The sequence below is a fragment of the Salmo salar genome, chromosome 01 (genome assembly GCF_965601325.2).
Source record: "Salmo salar chromosome 01, fSalSal1, whole genome shotgun sequence".
Lineage (NCBI taxonomy): Eukaryota > Metazoa > Chordata > Actinopteri > Salmoniformes > Salmonidae > Salmo > Salmo salar.
The window spans coordinates 104,996,345-105,013,417 of record NC_138291.1 but is presented as its reverse complement, the minus strand read 5'-3'; the positions used below and the strand labels follow the sequence as shown (position 1 = coordinate 105,013,417).

The following is a 17,073-nucleotide window of genomic DNA, read 5'->3' as shown; positions in this document are numbered from 1 at the left end:
CTGCCTAAAGGGCAAACATGACTTAGAATGGATCTGTACTTAGCAACCATACTGATAGGAGACTGAGGTTAGAGAGAGGGAAGGAGGGAGGAAGGAAGGAAGGGAGAGTGGGACAGAGTGAGGGAGGAAGGGTGAGTGGGAGAGAGGGAGAGGGGGAGAGAGAGACAGAGAGGGGGGGGGCGAGAGAGAGGGAAGAGAGAGAAAGAGGGGGGGTTGGCAAATGTCCTGGAAGGTTGGCACTTGGCCTCGTCGCATGTCACTGGAGAGATACTCTCAGTTGTGTTTTTAATCTTTTCATAAAGCTTTGCAAAGTGTGTGTGTGTGTGTGTGTTTCTGTGTGTGTGTGTGTGTGTGTGTGTGTGTGTGTGTGTGTGTGTGTGTGTGTGTGTGTGTGTGTGTGTGTGTGTGTGTGTGTGTGTGTGTGTGTGTGTGTGTGTGTGTGTGTGTGTGTGTGTGTGTGCGTGCGTGTGCGTGCGTGCGTGCCAGGAGTCTCCCAAAACACCTTAAGGTCTTCATTCTGGATCTGGCACTGTAGAACACCCATGTGGGCCTGCTTCGGGTCACTCCTGATGTTTCCACCCGGCTGCCTGAGGAAGTGAGAGATTTTAATACTTTAAAGGGGTAATCCGGGATTGGTACATACATTTTAGGAAATGTTAAATTAAGGATATATAGCCATTGATTCTTGAAGAATGCAACTTCCATACACTGGTTACATTTCTCCAGCCCCATCACTCAGCTGTTTACCCCAAAAAGTGGCAGGGTCAGAATGTTGTTGTTCTTTGAATACTGGATTGCCCCTTTAATACCTTAATACTGCAGTTACAGATTCATCCATGCCAAACAACTCTGCTAGGGGACCTCAATCTGCAAGAGATCAGCATTTTTTTTAATGATCTGGACTGGGCACTTGGTTTGGTGGAGGGATGAAAAACATGTCATTTTCTCTTCAGACATCAACACTGTTATTGAAGTGACAGATACCAAATATGGATCGCAAATGGAACCCTATTCCATTTATAGTGCACTACTTTTGACCAGGGCCCCTTAGGGGAATAGGGTGCCATTTTGGGACCGATGCTGAGTCCGTCACATTAGTATGGATGACAATGTCAGGCAGCCCTGTGCTGAGACTGATTAGTAATTCCTGACTGTCTCTTCCCCCGATGCAAACACAAAAGCAAAATTGGCAGTTATACAGTATTTCCATTTGATGGAGTTCACAGCGTTCCCCTGGAGTACTACATGACATTACTCTAATGTGGACATGATGTTCAGTTAGACCTCTATGGAGAAAGAGAGAGAACTGGAGTTGTTTTGTGGTCAAGCCAATGATGTTAGGCCCTGTCCAGAAATAACCCCTAGCCACTAGCCACTTGTCCCGGGAGAGGGGACTGGAGTTGTTTAGTGGTCAAGACATTGTGTTAGGTTAGGCACTGTCCAGAACCAACATTTAGCCCCTAGGCACTACCTCAACACTTGTGTAGATCTGAAATAATGTGATAGGTGTAAGCAATATGGCTAGCCTATCAGAGGGCAAGTTGGAGTTTGTGCTAGAGCAGAAAGCTCTTGTTCTGTCATTTTGGGATAGTAAGAACACACTATTGTGATGGTAGGATCCAAAATGTTCTATTTACCATTATAAACTGGGTGGTTTGAGCCCTGAATGCTGATTGGCTGACAGCTGTGGTATATCAGACCGTATACCACGGGTATGACAAAACATTTGTTTTTACTGCTCTAATTACGTTGGTAACCAGTTTATAATAGCAATAAGGCACCTCGGGGGTTTGTGGTATATGGCCAATATACCACGGCTAAGGGCTGTATCCAGACACTCCGTGTTGCGTCACGCTTAAGAACAGCCCTTTGCCGTGGTATATTGGCCATATTCAACACCCCCTCATGCCTTATTGCTTAATAATATAATGTGTGATATCACATTCAGTAGACAATACTATTTTAAATCCAAAGGTCTTAATAATATGCCTCAATCCTTTAAATGTAATACATTTCTGTAGAGACAAACTTCCCAAACCTTGAAATATGTGTTCACAATCCACAGTGCCAGGTTCAACAGAAATGTTAGTTGCCATATGGCATTATAATCTTTCCAGATTTACAATTGCTTGAAATAAACAATTAGTTCCTCACACGTAACAGCTGTGCAACTGGAGATCGTTGAATCAATGTCTGTATCCCAATAGGCACCCTATTGCCTAAATAGTGCACTAAGTAGGGAATATAGTGGAATTTGGGATGCAGGAGCAGTCCATGGTCCCTGTACCTCCTCCTGTCAGGGAGCTGTCCATGGTCCCTATACCTCCTCCTGTCAGGGAGCTGTCCATGGTCCCTCTACCTCCTCCTGTCAGGGAGCTGTCCATGGTCCCTATACCTCCTCCTGTCAGGGAGCTGTCCATGGTCCCTATACCTCCTCCTGTCAGGGAGCTGTCCATGGTCCCTGTACCTCCTCCTCAGGGAGCTGTCCATGGTCCCTGTACCTCCACTTAATAAGGAGCTGTCCATGGTCCCTGTACCTCCTCCTGTCAGGGAGCTGTCCATGGTCCCTATACCTCCTCCTGTCAGGGAGCTGTCCATGGTCCCTGTACCTCCTCCTGTCAGGGAGCTGTCCATGGTCCCTGTACCTCCTCCTCAGGGAGCTGTCCATGGTCCCTGTACCTCCACTTAATAAGGAGCTGTCCATGGTCCCTGTACCTCCTCCTGTCAGGGAGCTGTCCATGGTCCCTATACCTCCTCCTGTCAGGGAGCTGTCCATGGTCCCTATACCTCCTCCTGTCAGGGAGCTGTCCATGGTCCCTGTACCTCCTCCTGTCAGGGAGCTGTCCATGGTCCCTATACCTCCTCCTGTCAGGGAGCTGTCCATGGTCCCTGTCCCTCCTCCTGTCAGGGAGCTGTGGCTGGTATGAAGCAAGTAGATGATTGGTGGTGCTGCAGCTGTAGGATCGTCACTATCTGGGCAAAGTCAAAATCCCACCTATTTCTATAATTTATCTTCTTAAAATCAGATTTTAAAACTAACCCTAAACTTATCCACACCTCTAAACTTAAATGAAGACTAAAAGGCACATTTTTGTTTTCCTACATTTTTATGATATAGCCCATTTTGGAACCAAGCTGTAGGGCCTGCTGTAGCAAGGGCTGCTGTCCATGGCGCTGAAGAGGCTGGGCACTGCTGCCACAGCTGTGGCTTGTATAAGGGCTGCTGTCCATGGTGCTGAAGGGGCTGGGCACTGCTGCCACAGCTGTGGCTTGTATAGGGGTTGCTGTCCATGCTCTTGCACAGCAGGTAGTCTATACTGGTGCCTTGTCAGAGGTTGCTGTCCATGGTGTTGCGGTGCTGAATCCCCCAGAGGTCAAGTCCAGGGTGGTGCTGAAGGGACAGCTCCCAGCTGTGTCTCTATGGGCGGGCATACACTCTCAAGGTACCACAGTCACTAAATCATCATTCCGTTTTTTGCTATTGCTAAATAGACCTAGGGATATGATTCTATTGTGAGAGCACAGAGACAAGCACAGTATAGCTCATAAACACATGGACATAAGGGACCCCTGCCATAGCATTCATCCATTATATATAATCCATATATTTTATCCATCTATCTATCTATCTATCTATCTATCTATCTATCTATCTATCTATCTATCTATCTATCTATCTATCTATCTATCTATCTATCTATCTATCTATCTATCTATCTATCTATCTATCTATCTATCTATCTATCTATCTATCTATCTATAGCTTTGGATATTGCATTTACTGCAGACTGTCATGAGGATGTCCACCCTCTCGACTCCCAGCAGGCAGGCAGCACAAATGTGCATCACAAACCATTTTAGAGACGGTTCACTGCTCCTCAACCCCATAACAGACACAGTGTGTCATACCCGTGCCCCGGTGCCCGGTCATAATCTTGTAGTGGAGGGATCTGCTTTAAACTAGCTGCCATCTCAACTGTCAAGCGTCTTCACATAATCTAGAACCCTCAAACTCATCTCTGGACCTCGCCAGTTCCAATGCATTTTTTTTATTGTTCCCTTCTAATCAGGGACTAATTTAGACCTGGCCACCAGGTGTGTGCAATTAATTATCAGGTAGGAAAAACAGCAGGCTCCGGACCTCGTAGGGTAAGAATATGTAGAATATATGTAGCCTATCCATTCACCGTCCGCGGACAATGATGGATTCGATAACCGTCGAGCGCTTTAGCAAGCAGCAAGAAGTAACCTACCAGATGTAGCTTAATTGCGTGCGCAATATTTCAAACAATTGTATGTTGATCAGGAACATTACGAGCACTAACTGCGCAAAAGCACGTACAACGCTCCGCAAGTTAGTCAACTTAGCTGAAGTCAGTGGATCTATTTAATGGTATACGAACGCAGGTAACGGACCTTTAGCTAGCCTAACTCACTCCTCACTCAACCTATACTGTCTGCCGACAAGGAGTATGGTGCCAAACCATTGACATGCCAGACAGTAACATAACCCTTTGAATGTGTGTGGGGGATGCCCTCCATGAGCGTTTCACTCTTTAGCTCAGTCAACCTTCATGTCCGCCCTTGAAGCAAACTCTCCAGTCAGTCTCCACTTGCCTGTTCCAGTCTCCTGCGCTTTTCGAAACGACGGTTCAGCGAACTGTACAACTAACCAACCACATCCGCTCTTATGCCTGTGTTTAACCATTCAGATGTTCGGGTATGACTTCCACAGTAATAACCATTGAACCAATTCTCACCCTTTGTATGGTTATAGACTCTGAAGAAACAGTACATGAGGTGTAAGGAGCAAAATCATTTCCGTGTTTGGTGTATTTTTGGTCATTATTATTAAATGTCCTCTTGTTCCATTAGGACTAAGAACTTAGAGTTCCACACTTTACAGATACAATGCATTTATACGTGTGTAAAAACAAACTGAGCTGATATTGTCTCTGTTACGATCAATTCGATGTATTTATTTGGCAATGCGCAATGGACTCTTATTATGGTTGAACAAAAGTAAAACATGTTAAGAAAACAAAGTTATAGCATTAACTTAGTAGACTCAATTAGATATATTCTTACCTCGAAGCATGTTACCAAAATATTAACTTAAGTGAAAAGTTTGCCATATATAGGTCAACGTCGAAAAAACGACTTTCTGAAGTCCCTGCCATACAACATTTGGAATGGATGAAGTGGTATAGCTTGACTAAACTGCTCAACAATAACCACCAAATCATTCGATGAACGTAAACATGCATATCTAATAATGTATTTACCTAAATACAAGAAACAACTACATACACATGCGTGACGAGGAGGGAGAATATGTTCAGTAGGCTACTTTGCATAAGAACAGAAGAAGACACTAATTAGTACAGACAGAGGCGAGTTTCAGACATTGTCTCAAAACAGCACACAAAACACCTGCCACATCAGCAAAAAATGTAGAATAAATATAGAAAAAAATATATGAAAATATCCTTGTTTCAAAATCATAAGGAAGGTAATTCCACGCGCGCCAGCTCATCCGTCTTTGCAGACAAAATACCCCAATATTCCAACAACGAATGGTAAACCCCAACCCAACATGCCGGTTCGTCAGGAGCAGTAGCCTGTCTGTGTGGGCAGTGGGCTCAAAACCTCGGGTCCAAGTCCAAGGGAACATCCCTGTGCCTTGAATTAAGGGAAGGCTATGTAAGAGTCAGAGGGTGGGGGTGGGAAAGTGGTATACCAGACGCAGCAAGAAAACGTCCATACGTGCTTTATCTTAGTGGCTGTGACGTGATATTGCAGCCCCAGTCCTAAGCAGGGTGAGCGAGCAGAGCGGTTTCTATCTCTCCTCCATACTTACTCAGTATTCAAACATCCGTCCGCTAAGGATTTTTTTGGACTACCTGCTGCCTCGTCTTTATAGGCTAATATATCTGGAGAAAAGACACGAAGGGACCCGTCGATGATCCATAGAGGTATACCTTCACGGTAATTTTGTAGATTTTTGTCCCCCCCATCATTCTACTATTTCTCTATTGGGCTGTCGCGAGTTGTTTCGCTTCTCACTGGGTCCGTTTTGATGGAAAAAAGCGACGCGGAGGAGATGAGCCAGACCGGAGTCTAACGCATTTTTTTTGTCCATTGACTATCATCTTGTTGCATTGGACTTCTATTGTGGGCTATGGGAAGTATCGATTCGCAAGGAGACAGCACATTTTGCTCTTCATAAAGGATGTGGTCAAGTATTTTCGAAAAATAGCCATAGCTTCCGGAGTGTAAGGTAATTTTGGGGATAATATTAATTGCATTATTATTATTATTATTATGCTATTATTATTTTATGGCTGTAGACAGCTAAAGCAGCCAGGCATTCAGATAATACCAACAGATTCCACGCCAGCTAGGCTACTGCAACGCACTCAGTTTTACCGATATAGCCTAGTCTGAAAGTTCAAATATTCCATCTCGATCAACATTTCTGTGGCTGCAGCATTGTATCTCTGTTTGGAATGAATAGGCTCTAACATGCGTCGAGGCATTCCAACCATGGGACGAACACACATAGACTACACAGGGTTGGAATAAGTTAACAGATGTATTTCTGTGCGCCTTTTATCAAAAATGGGCAACAATCTAGTTTTAGCGCCGTCTATGTATCAGTAAAATGGGATTGAGCTGATATTTCATCATTTTCATATCGCTTTGCAAAACTGGAGGAAAAACGACTTTAATTTGAGAGTAAAATAAGCGGATGTTTCTACATCCTCTACCAAATTGTAATCCTCGATAAGCGCTCAAACCATGTCCGTTTAGCAAAAGGACTTCTGTTTTCAGAGAACGGCATGTACCCTATGAATCTTATAGACAGTGATAATGCACTAATTATCTATCCATTAGTGAGAATATTTGCAGAGAAATAGCATTTAGGTACTATATGAACAGGTCCCAAACCAAAAGACAACATTCACTCCATTTGGCAGCACAATATGCCATTATATTACATCGCATTCCTTGTCATTTTATCATTCATAACCTATACTAATGTTCTCAAATTATGTTTATAGTCCTCAATGTTCGAAATCTGACTATTCTCATGTTCTCAGAAGAATATTGTATAGACTTAATTCCACCGCCTACTCACACACCACTGTGACACTGCTCACAGCTGCAATGCCTGCAGGATTAATACAATCAGGACATCGCATGCATTCTCTCGCTCTCTCTCACTCTCTCTCCCTCTCTCGCGATTCGATACGTGATCCAGATCTGTCTATCAGTAGATGGAAGAACGTTACAGGTATCATTAGCAGCCTATAAGGGAGGAGAAGAAAGCCCATGTTAATTATGTTAAGGAAATCGGGACTGGGGACACGATGCTGTATTTGTGTCAATGTGTGGGTTGGTTCATCTCCCACTGAGTCTTTATATGAAATGAGTGTATAATGTACTTCCAAACCAGTTCTTAGTCCACTATTGAATTGAGGAAAGATACAGGTTGGATGGATGGGCGTGTAACATAGCCTACAGCATATCACGCAGTATGGACTCGGATTCGGAAATCCAAGGTTGATTAAAAAAATGGACACAGAATCAAAAGCCTTTTTGGCAGGGACTTGGAATACACCGAAGACATAATCAATGTCATTATTCTCATCGAAATGAATATCGATGGTTTAAAGCACGTCTCCGCGATGCGTAATCGACAACATAGTTGCGCAAAATGAGCTCATATCCAATAAAATACCACATGCAGCCTATATGTCCCTATCAGAGCAATGTGATCACTGTTCTTACTCACACACCTCTCTTTCTTTGTGATGGACACACAGATATGAACACGCGAGCCCCCACCACGTTCGAAATATTCCAAAGATTGACGGTTCCCTAGTTCCGCCAATCGGTCCAATTAATTACAACTCAAGAACGACTGACACGAGTTTCATTGATCCCTTATGCGGACTTCCCCAAATCAGGCGACCATAGCAACCACAGGGTGGCAGTGTTTGTCCAAAGTTTTATCTTTCTTGCAAAAAGCAGCAAGGGAGAGGAGCAGGAGACTGCCCGCCATAATGTAACAGTGGACCAGGAATGATGACTGTTGGCCAGGTGTTTTCCAAGGCGGAAAAGGTTGAGGCCTCACTATGAACCAAACGTTGGTATAATCAGATCACCCTGTATTAGGCCTACACAGGTTCATATTTACTGTTACTAACTGTGTCCTTGGTGTTATTTTTCCATCTCTCCCCCTTGCAGGCCAAATGACATAGGATGAAGGCTATTCGTAACCAGTTGATTTATATATTTTCCACCTATCTCCTGGTTATGTTTGGATTAACTGGTGCACAAGACTACTGGTGTTCCACTTTGGTCAAGGGGGTCATATACGGATCTTACTCAGTGACTGAGATGTTTCCCAAGAACTATACGAACTGCACATGGACGTTGGAGAACCCTGACCCTACCAAATACAGCATCTACCTTAAACTATACAAACCAGACTTGAGCTGCTCCGAGTTCTCTTTGCTTGCTTATCAATTCGATCACTACTCACATGAGAAAATAAATGAATTGCTGAAAAACAACGAGTCTATAGTGTACCTATGTGATTCCAAGAATATGTATATATTTTTGCAGTATGACAAGAATTTTGTGCAGCTACGGAGGGTTTTCCCTTACGATTATAACGGATTGCAGAAGACGGACGAAGAGGAGAAGTCTGTGGTGGAATTCTTGGTCTTGAACAAGGCGAGTCCCAGTCAATTTGGATGTCAGGTACTGTGCACGTGGCTGGAAAACTGCCTGAAATCGGAGAAAGGAACTGTGGAATCATGTGGAATAGTTTATACGAAATGCACCTGTCCCCAGCACCTAGGTGATGGAGAATCAGAAAGTATGCTTGTGCTTAACAACGTGGTTCTGCCTTTAAATCCCCAAACGGAGGGATGCCTGACTCCACAAATCCGTGCTGGGCAGGTGTGCAACATCAGTGCAGAGGTAAAACGACCAGCAAAGGAGGGTGAGTAACCAGCCCCAAACATGCTGTATGTCTAACATACTGCAGTTATACCACAGTTCAATGAGCATTGTTTGTATGTATGCATATATAGATGAGCCAGCTGGGAGTTTGAGTCAACCTAGCTCTGGTCCAGGGCGTTAGTGTGTATTCTTCTACTAACCAAACATCCCTTGGTAGTGGAACGCACAATAACAACTTGGACCAGAGCTAGAGTCAACTGTGCACGTCAATAGCCTCTTTTAACCCCTCTCTACCCCCTACCTGTATAGCGCATGTCTGTCTACAGAGTTGGGTTGTGGGCCGTGAAACAAAGAACGCACACAGCTGACCTCACAATGCAATGCATCCCTAGACCAAAGCTACAAGAGGAGCGGGTGTTGTACATGAGATACGCCAGGTCCATATTCTTCCACAGCCCAGCCCACCAACATGTATGCTGCTCATCTCTAATATTCAATTATATTGCAATTATTGGTTGATAATGAGCCGTGGTTTTCAGGCGTTGGTGATGTGTATCATCACCAATGACTATGGTAGTGTTTTCTCATTCCCAGGACCATGGAGAGAGGCACTGTGATGGTGTAGCAACTACATATTCACACTGAAGGAAATAAGAGAGCCATCCATAAATATCTAGTCTTTTAACACCATTGTAGATGACATCTCTCATTAGGATAGAACTACAGCAACAATGACGCACTCAAAACCAATCCAACGTTTGGTTTAGCAGTTGTTCATTAATATGAGTCTGTTTAGTGTTTACAGACCTCCACAATACTTATTAAAGGGATGATTGGAATATGCCTTTCAATTAGAACAGAAGATAGACTACGGAGTCAACGCATAGTCTTGACACAACAGAATACTATAGTCTAGAATAGTGAATACTGGAATACTGGATATATTCTAAAATATTCTATAATACTGGTCTATAATACAGAACACTGGAATACTGGAAATATTCTAGATCATTCCAGCATACTGATCTAGAATACATAACACTGCATCAGAAACTCCCAAACATGGAAATAAGAATGAATATAGAATGGGCTTGGAAGCTCTAACCCTGGCAAATGACTTGTAAACTCATGGGCTCAATCACAATGGCTGCCTGGTATTGTGATGCAATCATTTCCATGGTATTTTGGAATGTTCTATCAACTGATGCTGGATTGCCATGGTAATGTAGAATGTTCATTCAAATGATGCTAACTGATGTGGCTCATGCAATGGAATGTATTTTTTGTAATGTCAGTTGAGTTGACTCAACAAATCACAGTACAGATTGAAGGTTACACTTTCTGCTTTTACTTCCTGGCATGGGCACACTCAAAATGGCTGCCAGTCCACCAATTATGTCACCATTGACTTGAATGGAGACACCCTTTCTATGCATTCTTATTTCTATGCTCCCGAAACCATTCTCTCAGGTTGTAGTCTGTTCTTGGTCCTGTTTATACAGTATGCGGTGTTAGACTTTCAACATTACTCCAAAAGTATTGCACATGCGCCCGTGCTTGACTAGGCCTTTGTTTTGGAATATAGCTAACGTAATACCAAGCTCTCTTCCCTTGCTTTGTAAATGATGAATAATCTCTCCCCCAGATGCCTGGGTTGCAGATGACCAGATTTCTTCAGCTTTTCATTTATTGTCAAGGGTTAGACAGAAAACTCAGAAGTGGTATTTTTTTTGCTTTTCCTTCTCCCACAACCACCATCTATCTGCATCGGCCTGTCACCATTTCAGCTTACGCTGGCAAGTGTGACAAATGCCCTTAATTGCTTCCGGAGGATTCCATCCTTTTTCTTCAAATACCCCATGAAACTGTCACCATGTAGTGAAATCCCACACACTCGCTGTTTGCTAGTTTATTCTACGTTGTATTAGTAACACACACACACACACACACACACACCACACACACACACACACACACACACACACACACACACACACACACACACACACACACACACACACACACACACACAGACACACAGACAGACAGACAGACAGGCAGGCAGACAGACAGACAGACACACACACACAGAGACACACACACACACACATATCCCCCCCCCCCCACACACACACACAGAGAGACTTATTTTAGAGTATCTGTTGCATAATAAAATACATGTATCAAGCCTGAATGTTTAGGAGCCACTTCAAAAGAGTGTTGTGATGACTCAACCAAATCCTGTATATGTGGAGGAGAGATAAGAGCACAGAGGTGTGGTGGCAGATTTACAATGTGTGTGTGTGTGTGTGTGTGAGGTGTGGTGACAGATTCAGAGGGAGCCACAGTAAAGAGGGAGTCATTCCGGCACAGTGATCCAAGCAGAATGAATCACACATTACACTTTGAAAAAACACACAACAGAAAATAATGAACCGATGTTATAGGAGAAATCCCCCTTTGGCAACAGTGTTTCCATACACAGATGGAACCACGCGTCGAATAATAGAACCCCGGGGGAACAATTAGCAGCTTTCTGATCAAACAGAAAGTAGAACCGTAGAACCTTACTTAAAATGACTGAATGGAGTTCAGTTCAGTTAAGCTGGTCTCTGGTTCTCCCTGGTTCTTCTTGGTTCTCCACTCCTCATCACACAGAACATAGAACACAGAACATGGAACATAGAACCTCACCATGACTGCATGGAGTTCAGTTGAGTCTAGCTGGTCCTTCTCTGGTTTTCCCTGGTTCTCCACTCCTGATCAAATCGAACATAGAACATAGATACTCACATAAAACGACTGCATGGAGTTTAGTTGAGTTGAGCTGGTCTCTGTGATTCTCCCCCATGGCCTTTGCTCCCATGCAAATAGAAAACAGAGCATTTTGTGCCGCCTGGCTGGCAGAAAGGATTGATTTGAGTGTATGCAAATGAGATGTTCCATTTTTCTCTGTTTGTAAAACATTAGGGAGTATAGAAGGTCCTTGTCATTGACCATGGAACCACGTGACATTGTAGGAACTGGGTATTGCTGTTGGAGTAGAAGACTGTATTTGTGTGTAGGCGGTCGTAAGGATATCATAGGGGATTAGGTCATGATATATATTAGATGGTCGTAAGGATATCATAGGGGATTAGGTCATGATATATATTAGATGGTCGTAAGGATATCATAGGGGATTAGGTCATGATATATATTAGATGGTCGTAGGGATATCATAGGGGATTAGGTCATGATATATATTACATGATCGTAGGGATATCATAGGGGATTAGGTCATGATATACATTAGATAGTCATAGGGATATCATAGGGGATTAGGTCATGATATATATTAAATAGTCGTAGGGATATCATAGGGGATTAGGTCATGATATATACTAGATGGTCGTAGGGATATCATAGGGGATTAGGTCATGATATACATTAGATGGTTGTAGGGATATCATAGGGGATTAGGTCATGATATATATTAGATGGTTGTAGGGATATCATAGGGGATTAGGTCATGATATATATTAGATGGTCGTAGGGATATCATAGGGGATTAGGTCATGATATACATTAGATGGTTGTAGGGATATCATAGGGGATTAGGTCATGATATATATTAGATGGTTGTAGGGATATCATAGGGGATTAGGTCATGATATATATTAGATGATTGTAGGGATATCATAGGGGATTAGGTCATGATATATATTAGATGGTTGTAGGGATATCATAGGGGATTAGGTCATGATATATATTAGATAGTCATAGGGATATCATAGTGGATTAGGTCATGATATATATTAAATAGTCGTAGGGATATCATAGGGGATTAGGTCATGATATATACTAGATGGTCGTAGGGATATCATAGGGGATTAGGTCATGATATATATTAGGTGGTTGTAAGGATATCATAGGGGATTAGGTCATGATATATATTAGATGGTTGTAGGGATATCATAGGGGATTAGGTCATGATATATATTAGATAGTCATAGGGATATCATAGGGGATTAGGTCATGATATATATTAAATAGTCGTAGGGATATCATAGGGGATTAGGTCATGATATATACTAGATGGTTGTAGGGATATCGTAGGGGATTAGGTCATGATATACATTATAGCCCCATTCATTGCCGTCCATCGTTAGCTGTGCACCATATTCTGATTTTAAAAACATCTCAAATAGTAGATTATGAGCGTAGCCTTCTAAAACATAGAGTGCCAAGTGGTGTTTGTAACGTGTCTGCTCTATAACTTCAATCTTTATCCTGTGTTGTTGGCAATGGTGGATGTGTGTAATGAAAAATGGGATTAAGTATGTGTATCTCAAGGGTGACAAAACTATTGAGAAGAGCTGTGTCACTGTGGACGACATCATCCCATATCGTCCTAATGTGTCCATGTAGTCAGATCTCTTCTCCAAACGCAGCATTTGACATTGTTCTATCAACATGTTAATAACAGCTTAAAAGCAACAGCTTATTTTTTTTCTGATGATTTTCTTCTAGCATCTATTTATAGTTCAGCAGGGTTGGTGTGTGTCTTTCCTGGGTATGTGTTTGAGTGTGTGTGTTTGTGTTTATGTATGTGTTTGTGTGTTTGTGTGTGGCAGAGAGAGGTTGAATTTAATTCCATTTTCATCTGGATAACCACTGGGTTTAAAAGAGTACATAGTATATGTCCCAAATGGCACCCTATTCCTTATATAGTGCACTACTTTTGACCAGCGCACACAGGGTATCCCATAGGAAATCGGGTGTCATGTGGGACACAGCCCGAGTCTCCTGTGTGCGAGCGTGTGTGTGTGTGTGTGTGTGTGTGTGTGCGTGTTTGTGTGTGTGTGTGTGTGTGTTTGTGTGTGCAGCAACACAGACTGGGGGTTCTTTCCTGCTCCTGATGAGGAATCATGTCCATTACTAAAGCATGGACAAGGTCTCTCCATAAAAACCCTGTTACTTTGACATCCACGCCCAGCATGGCAGAGGTTGACCCGGCATGGCAGAGATTGACCCGGCATGGCAGAGGTTGACCCGGCATGGCAGAGGTTTACCCGGCATGGCAGAGGTTGACCCGGCATGGCAGAAGTTGAGGTTTACCCGGCATATCTGCCTCTCAAATGGTCCCGTACCCACTATGTAGTGCACTACTTTTGACCTGAGCGCTATGGGAATCCCTATGGGCCCTGGTCAAAAGTAGTGCACTACACTATATCGGGAATATGGTTCCATTTGGGATGCAAACCCTGTCTGGCTAACCTGTTTGATTTATTTAACCTTTATTTAACTAGGCAAGTCAGTCACAAATAAATTCTTATTTACAATGACGGCCTTCCAGAAGGCAAAAGGCCTCCTGCGGGGATGACTGCTGGGATTAAACATAACAATATAGGACAAAACACACATCACGACAAGAGAGACAACACACTGCATAAAGAGAGACCTAAGACAACAACACAGCATGGCAGCAACACTGGCTGACCTGTCCTTCAATGTAACCTGTAAGATAGAAATCAATATCGGAGGTGGTTAGTTTAGGCCCAAGATTAATCCAAGCTAGACCTCGCTGCAGAATGACCTAATGCTTTTGGGATGTTAATTGTGATGGTGCTGAAGACAATAAGAACATATTATATACGTACATTAGTTGATTAAAACATTACTGCAGTGTTCATTTGTTGATCCATATCTACTCTTTCCACATTAATGGTGAATGACTGTTGCTTGTATAGCAGAATCAGTTGTGGAGGTAAATGTTATTGCATGACATTGCTGTCTGTCCACAACAGATAAGGATGTTTATTTTTAACTATGATTGTACCTGTTTTTTTGGATGGTAGATGCTCTTATAACATGAATTATCCAAGCAGAATGCTTTAATGGTGATAATGCTACATACTATTGACAACAATTAGAACTATATACAGATGTAGGATCTTAATTTGAGCCAGTTTACTACAGCAGTCAAATAATCCTGCAGCAACAAGAAATATGAATTGTTATGTAGATTGTAATCAATGGACATTTTGGTAGGGGTTGATACATTTTTTTGTTAGGGAAAATCAAGTCTGAAATGTCGAAGTGGAAATTGCATCCTCAGAAGCCATTTTAAAACTCAAATAAACCTCAAATACACCAGAAGTGTATTCATTTGATTTGAATACAATTTGATTTGAAGTTGTACATTTCCTGCACTGCAGAAAAGTTCTCCTGCAACAAGGTGATCAAATTAAGATCTACACACATAAAAAATATAACAAAATATGCTGTATCTTCCTGAACACATCTTCAGGAAATAATAAACCAACTTCAATTATATTAAATGATAATGTCAGCAAAGTTGGACTTTTGATAAAGTTCAGAAAGTTGGAAATATAAACTGTAAATTATTTTCTTATTCCGCTAATATGAGTCATTTGGGTGTAAATGTCTAGTAAAGCGTGTACTGTACAGTCTGTCATGTGTTTTCTGGCATGTTGTCCAGGACAGCAGCTGTGTTGTTCTGTGCAGCCTGTTGATGACGAGCCCATGGCGTTAGACGGACTCTGTCTTTGCTCTTTTTGTCTCACTGAGAATCTGTTATAGCTACAACATAGTATCCTTGTCTTCTGCATAGCCCTCATGTCAGTAGGGTTAAGGGCTTTTCACACTACTGAGCCGAACCAAACCGAGCCAAACGAGGCTGTACTGAGCTGGCTTGGTTACACAGCCACCATCGTTTCTGGAATCCTACTGAAAGGACAATGTGAAATAAGAAATTCCAGCCAATACAGTCTGGTTTCACATACTATTCTGAAACATGTATTAGTGGCTAGAGCCTGCCCTCTCTGGAGTTAGACAAACAACTTGGCACCCTATTCCCTATCTAGTGCACTACTTTTGACCAGGCCCCATAGGGCTCCAGCCAAATGTAGTGCACCATATAAGGGATTGGGTGCCATTTGGGATGCAACCCAGGGTTTGATGTCTCCAGGATAGCAACCAGGTCCCGCTGTCTGCCTTCACTCTTCCTTCTCTGTCACTTCTTCCACTGCAGGCGTTTTTGACACTGAAATAAAAAGCTCAAAATGAACCCCGGAGTCTAAATTGTGCCACTTACATTTCTGGCTGCTGCAACTGCACCAGAGGATCAACATCTTGAGGCATTGTCTCATTATTACATGGCTGGGCTCATTTAACTAGCATTGCCACCGTTGGCCATCAGATGTTATTCTGCGTCCCAAATGGCACCCTATACCCGAAGTAGTGCACTACTTGACCACAGTGAGCCCCATTGGATTCCATGCTGCTTTCGACTTCAATAATTGGCGTCTAAAGTGCCCCATTTTGTGAGAGAATTGACGTGTCGTTCTGTGTGACCATTGTCTTATTGCATCAGTACTCGGAGGGAAAATGGAAGGCTGAATAGCTAAGGACATACAATATAAGGTCACCAGCAAACCAAGAGGCTTCTGATACAGCAAGAACATGTTTAGCATGTGACATCACTCAGTTCTGCTTTAAAAACACAGCGAGCTTTTGAAGGAGAGCACTGCTTTACAAACACAGTGCAGCTTTAGAAGGAGAGCACTGCTTTAAAAACACAGTGCAGCTTTAGAAGGAGAGCACTGCTTTAAAAACACAGTGCAGCTTTAGAAGGAGAGCACTGCTTTAAAAACAAAGTGCAGCTTTAGAAGGAGAGCACTGCTTTAAAAACACAGTGCAGCTTTAGAAGGAGAGCACTGCTTTAAAAACACAGTGCAGCTTTAGAAGGAGAGCACTGCTTTAAAAACACAGTGCAGCTTTAGACGGAGAGCACTGCTTTAAAAACACAGTGCAGCTTTAGAAGGAGAGCACTGCTTTAAAAACACAGTGTAGCTTTAGAAGGAGAGCACTGCTTTAAAAACACAGTGCAGCTTTTGAAGGAGAGCACTGCTTTAAAAACACAGTGCAGCTTTTGAAGGAGAGCACTGCTTTAAAAACACAGTGCAGCTTTTGAAGGAGAGTGCAGCAGTACATCTTTGTTGTGACTTCATATCTCTCCTAGTTTGAATTAAAAGACTGGTGATTGGTTGTGAACTACCATTCTCATTAATTCCAGCACAATGTGAAATCCAG

At 42.7% G+C, this 17,073-nt stretch overlaps 1 protein-coding gene across 1 annotated transcript in view; it reads left to right on the top strand.

The window, feature by feature from the left end:
- Positions 1-5,780: 5,780 nt before the first annotated feature.
- LOC106577441 (adhesion G protein-coupled receptor B3) overlaps positions 5,781-17,073 on the top strand; it is a 350,410-nt gene continuing 339,117 nt past the window's right edge. The window contains exons 1-2 of the mRNA XM_082978585.1: positions 5,781-6,280; positions 8,254-9,016. Of these exons, the coding sequence (XP_082834711.1) occupies positions 8,269-9,016 (748 nt within the window). The 5' untranslated portion in view covers positions 5,781-6,280; positions 8,254-8,268. The remainder of the gene's footprint in view (positions 6,281-8,253; positions 9,017-17,073) is intronic.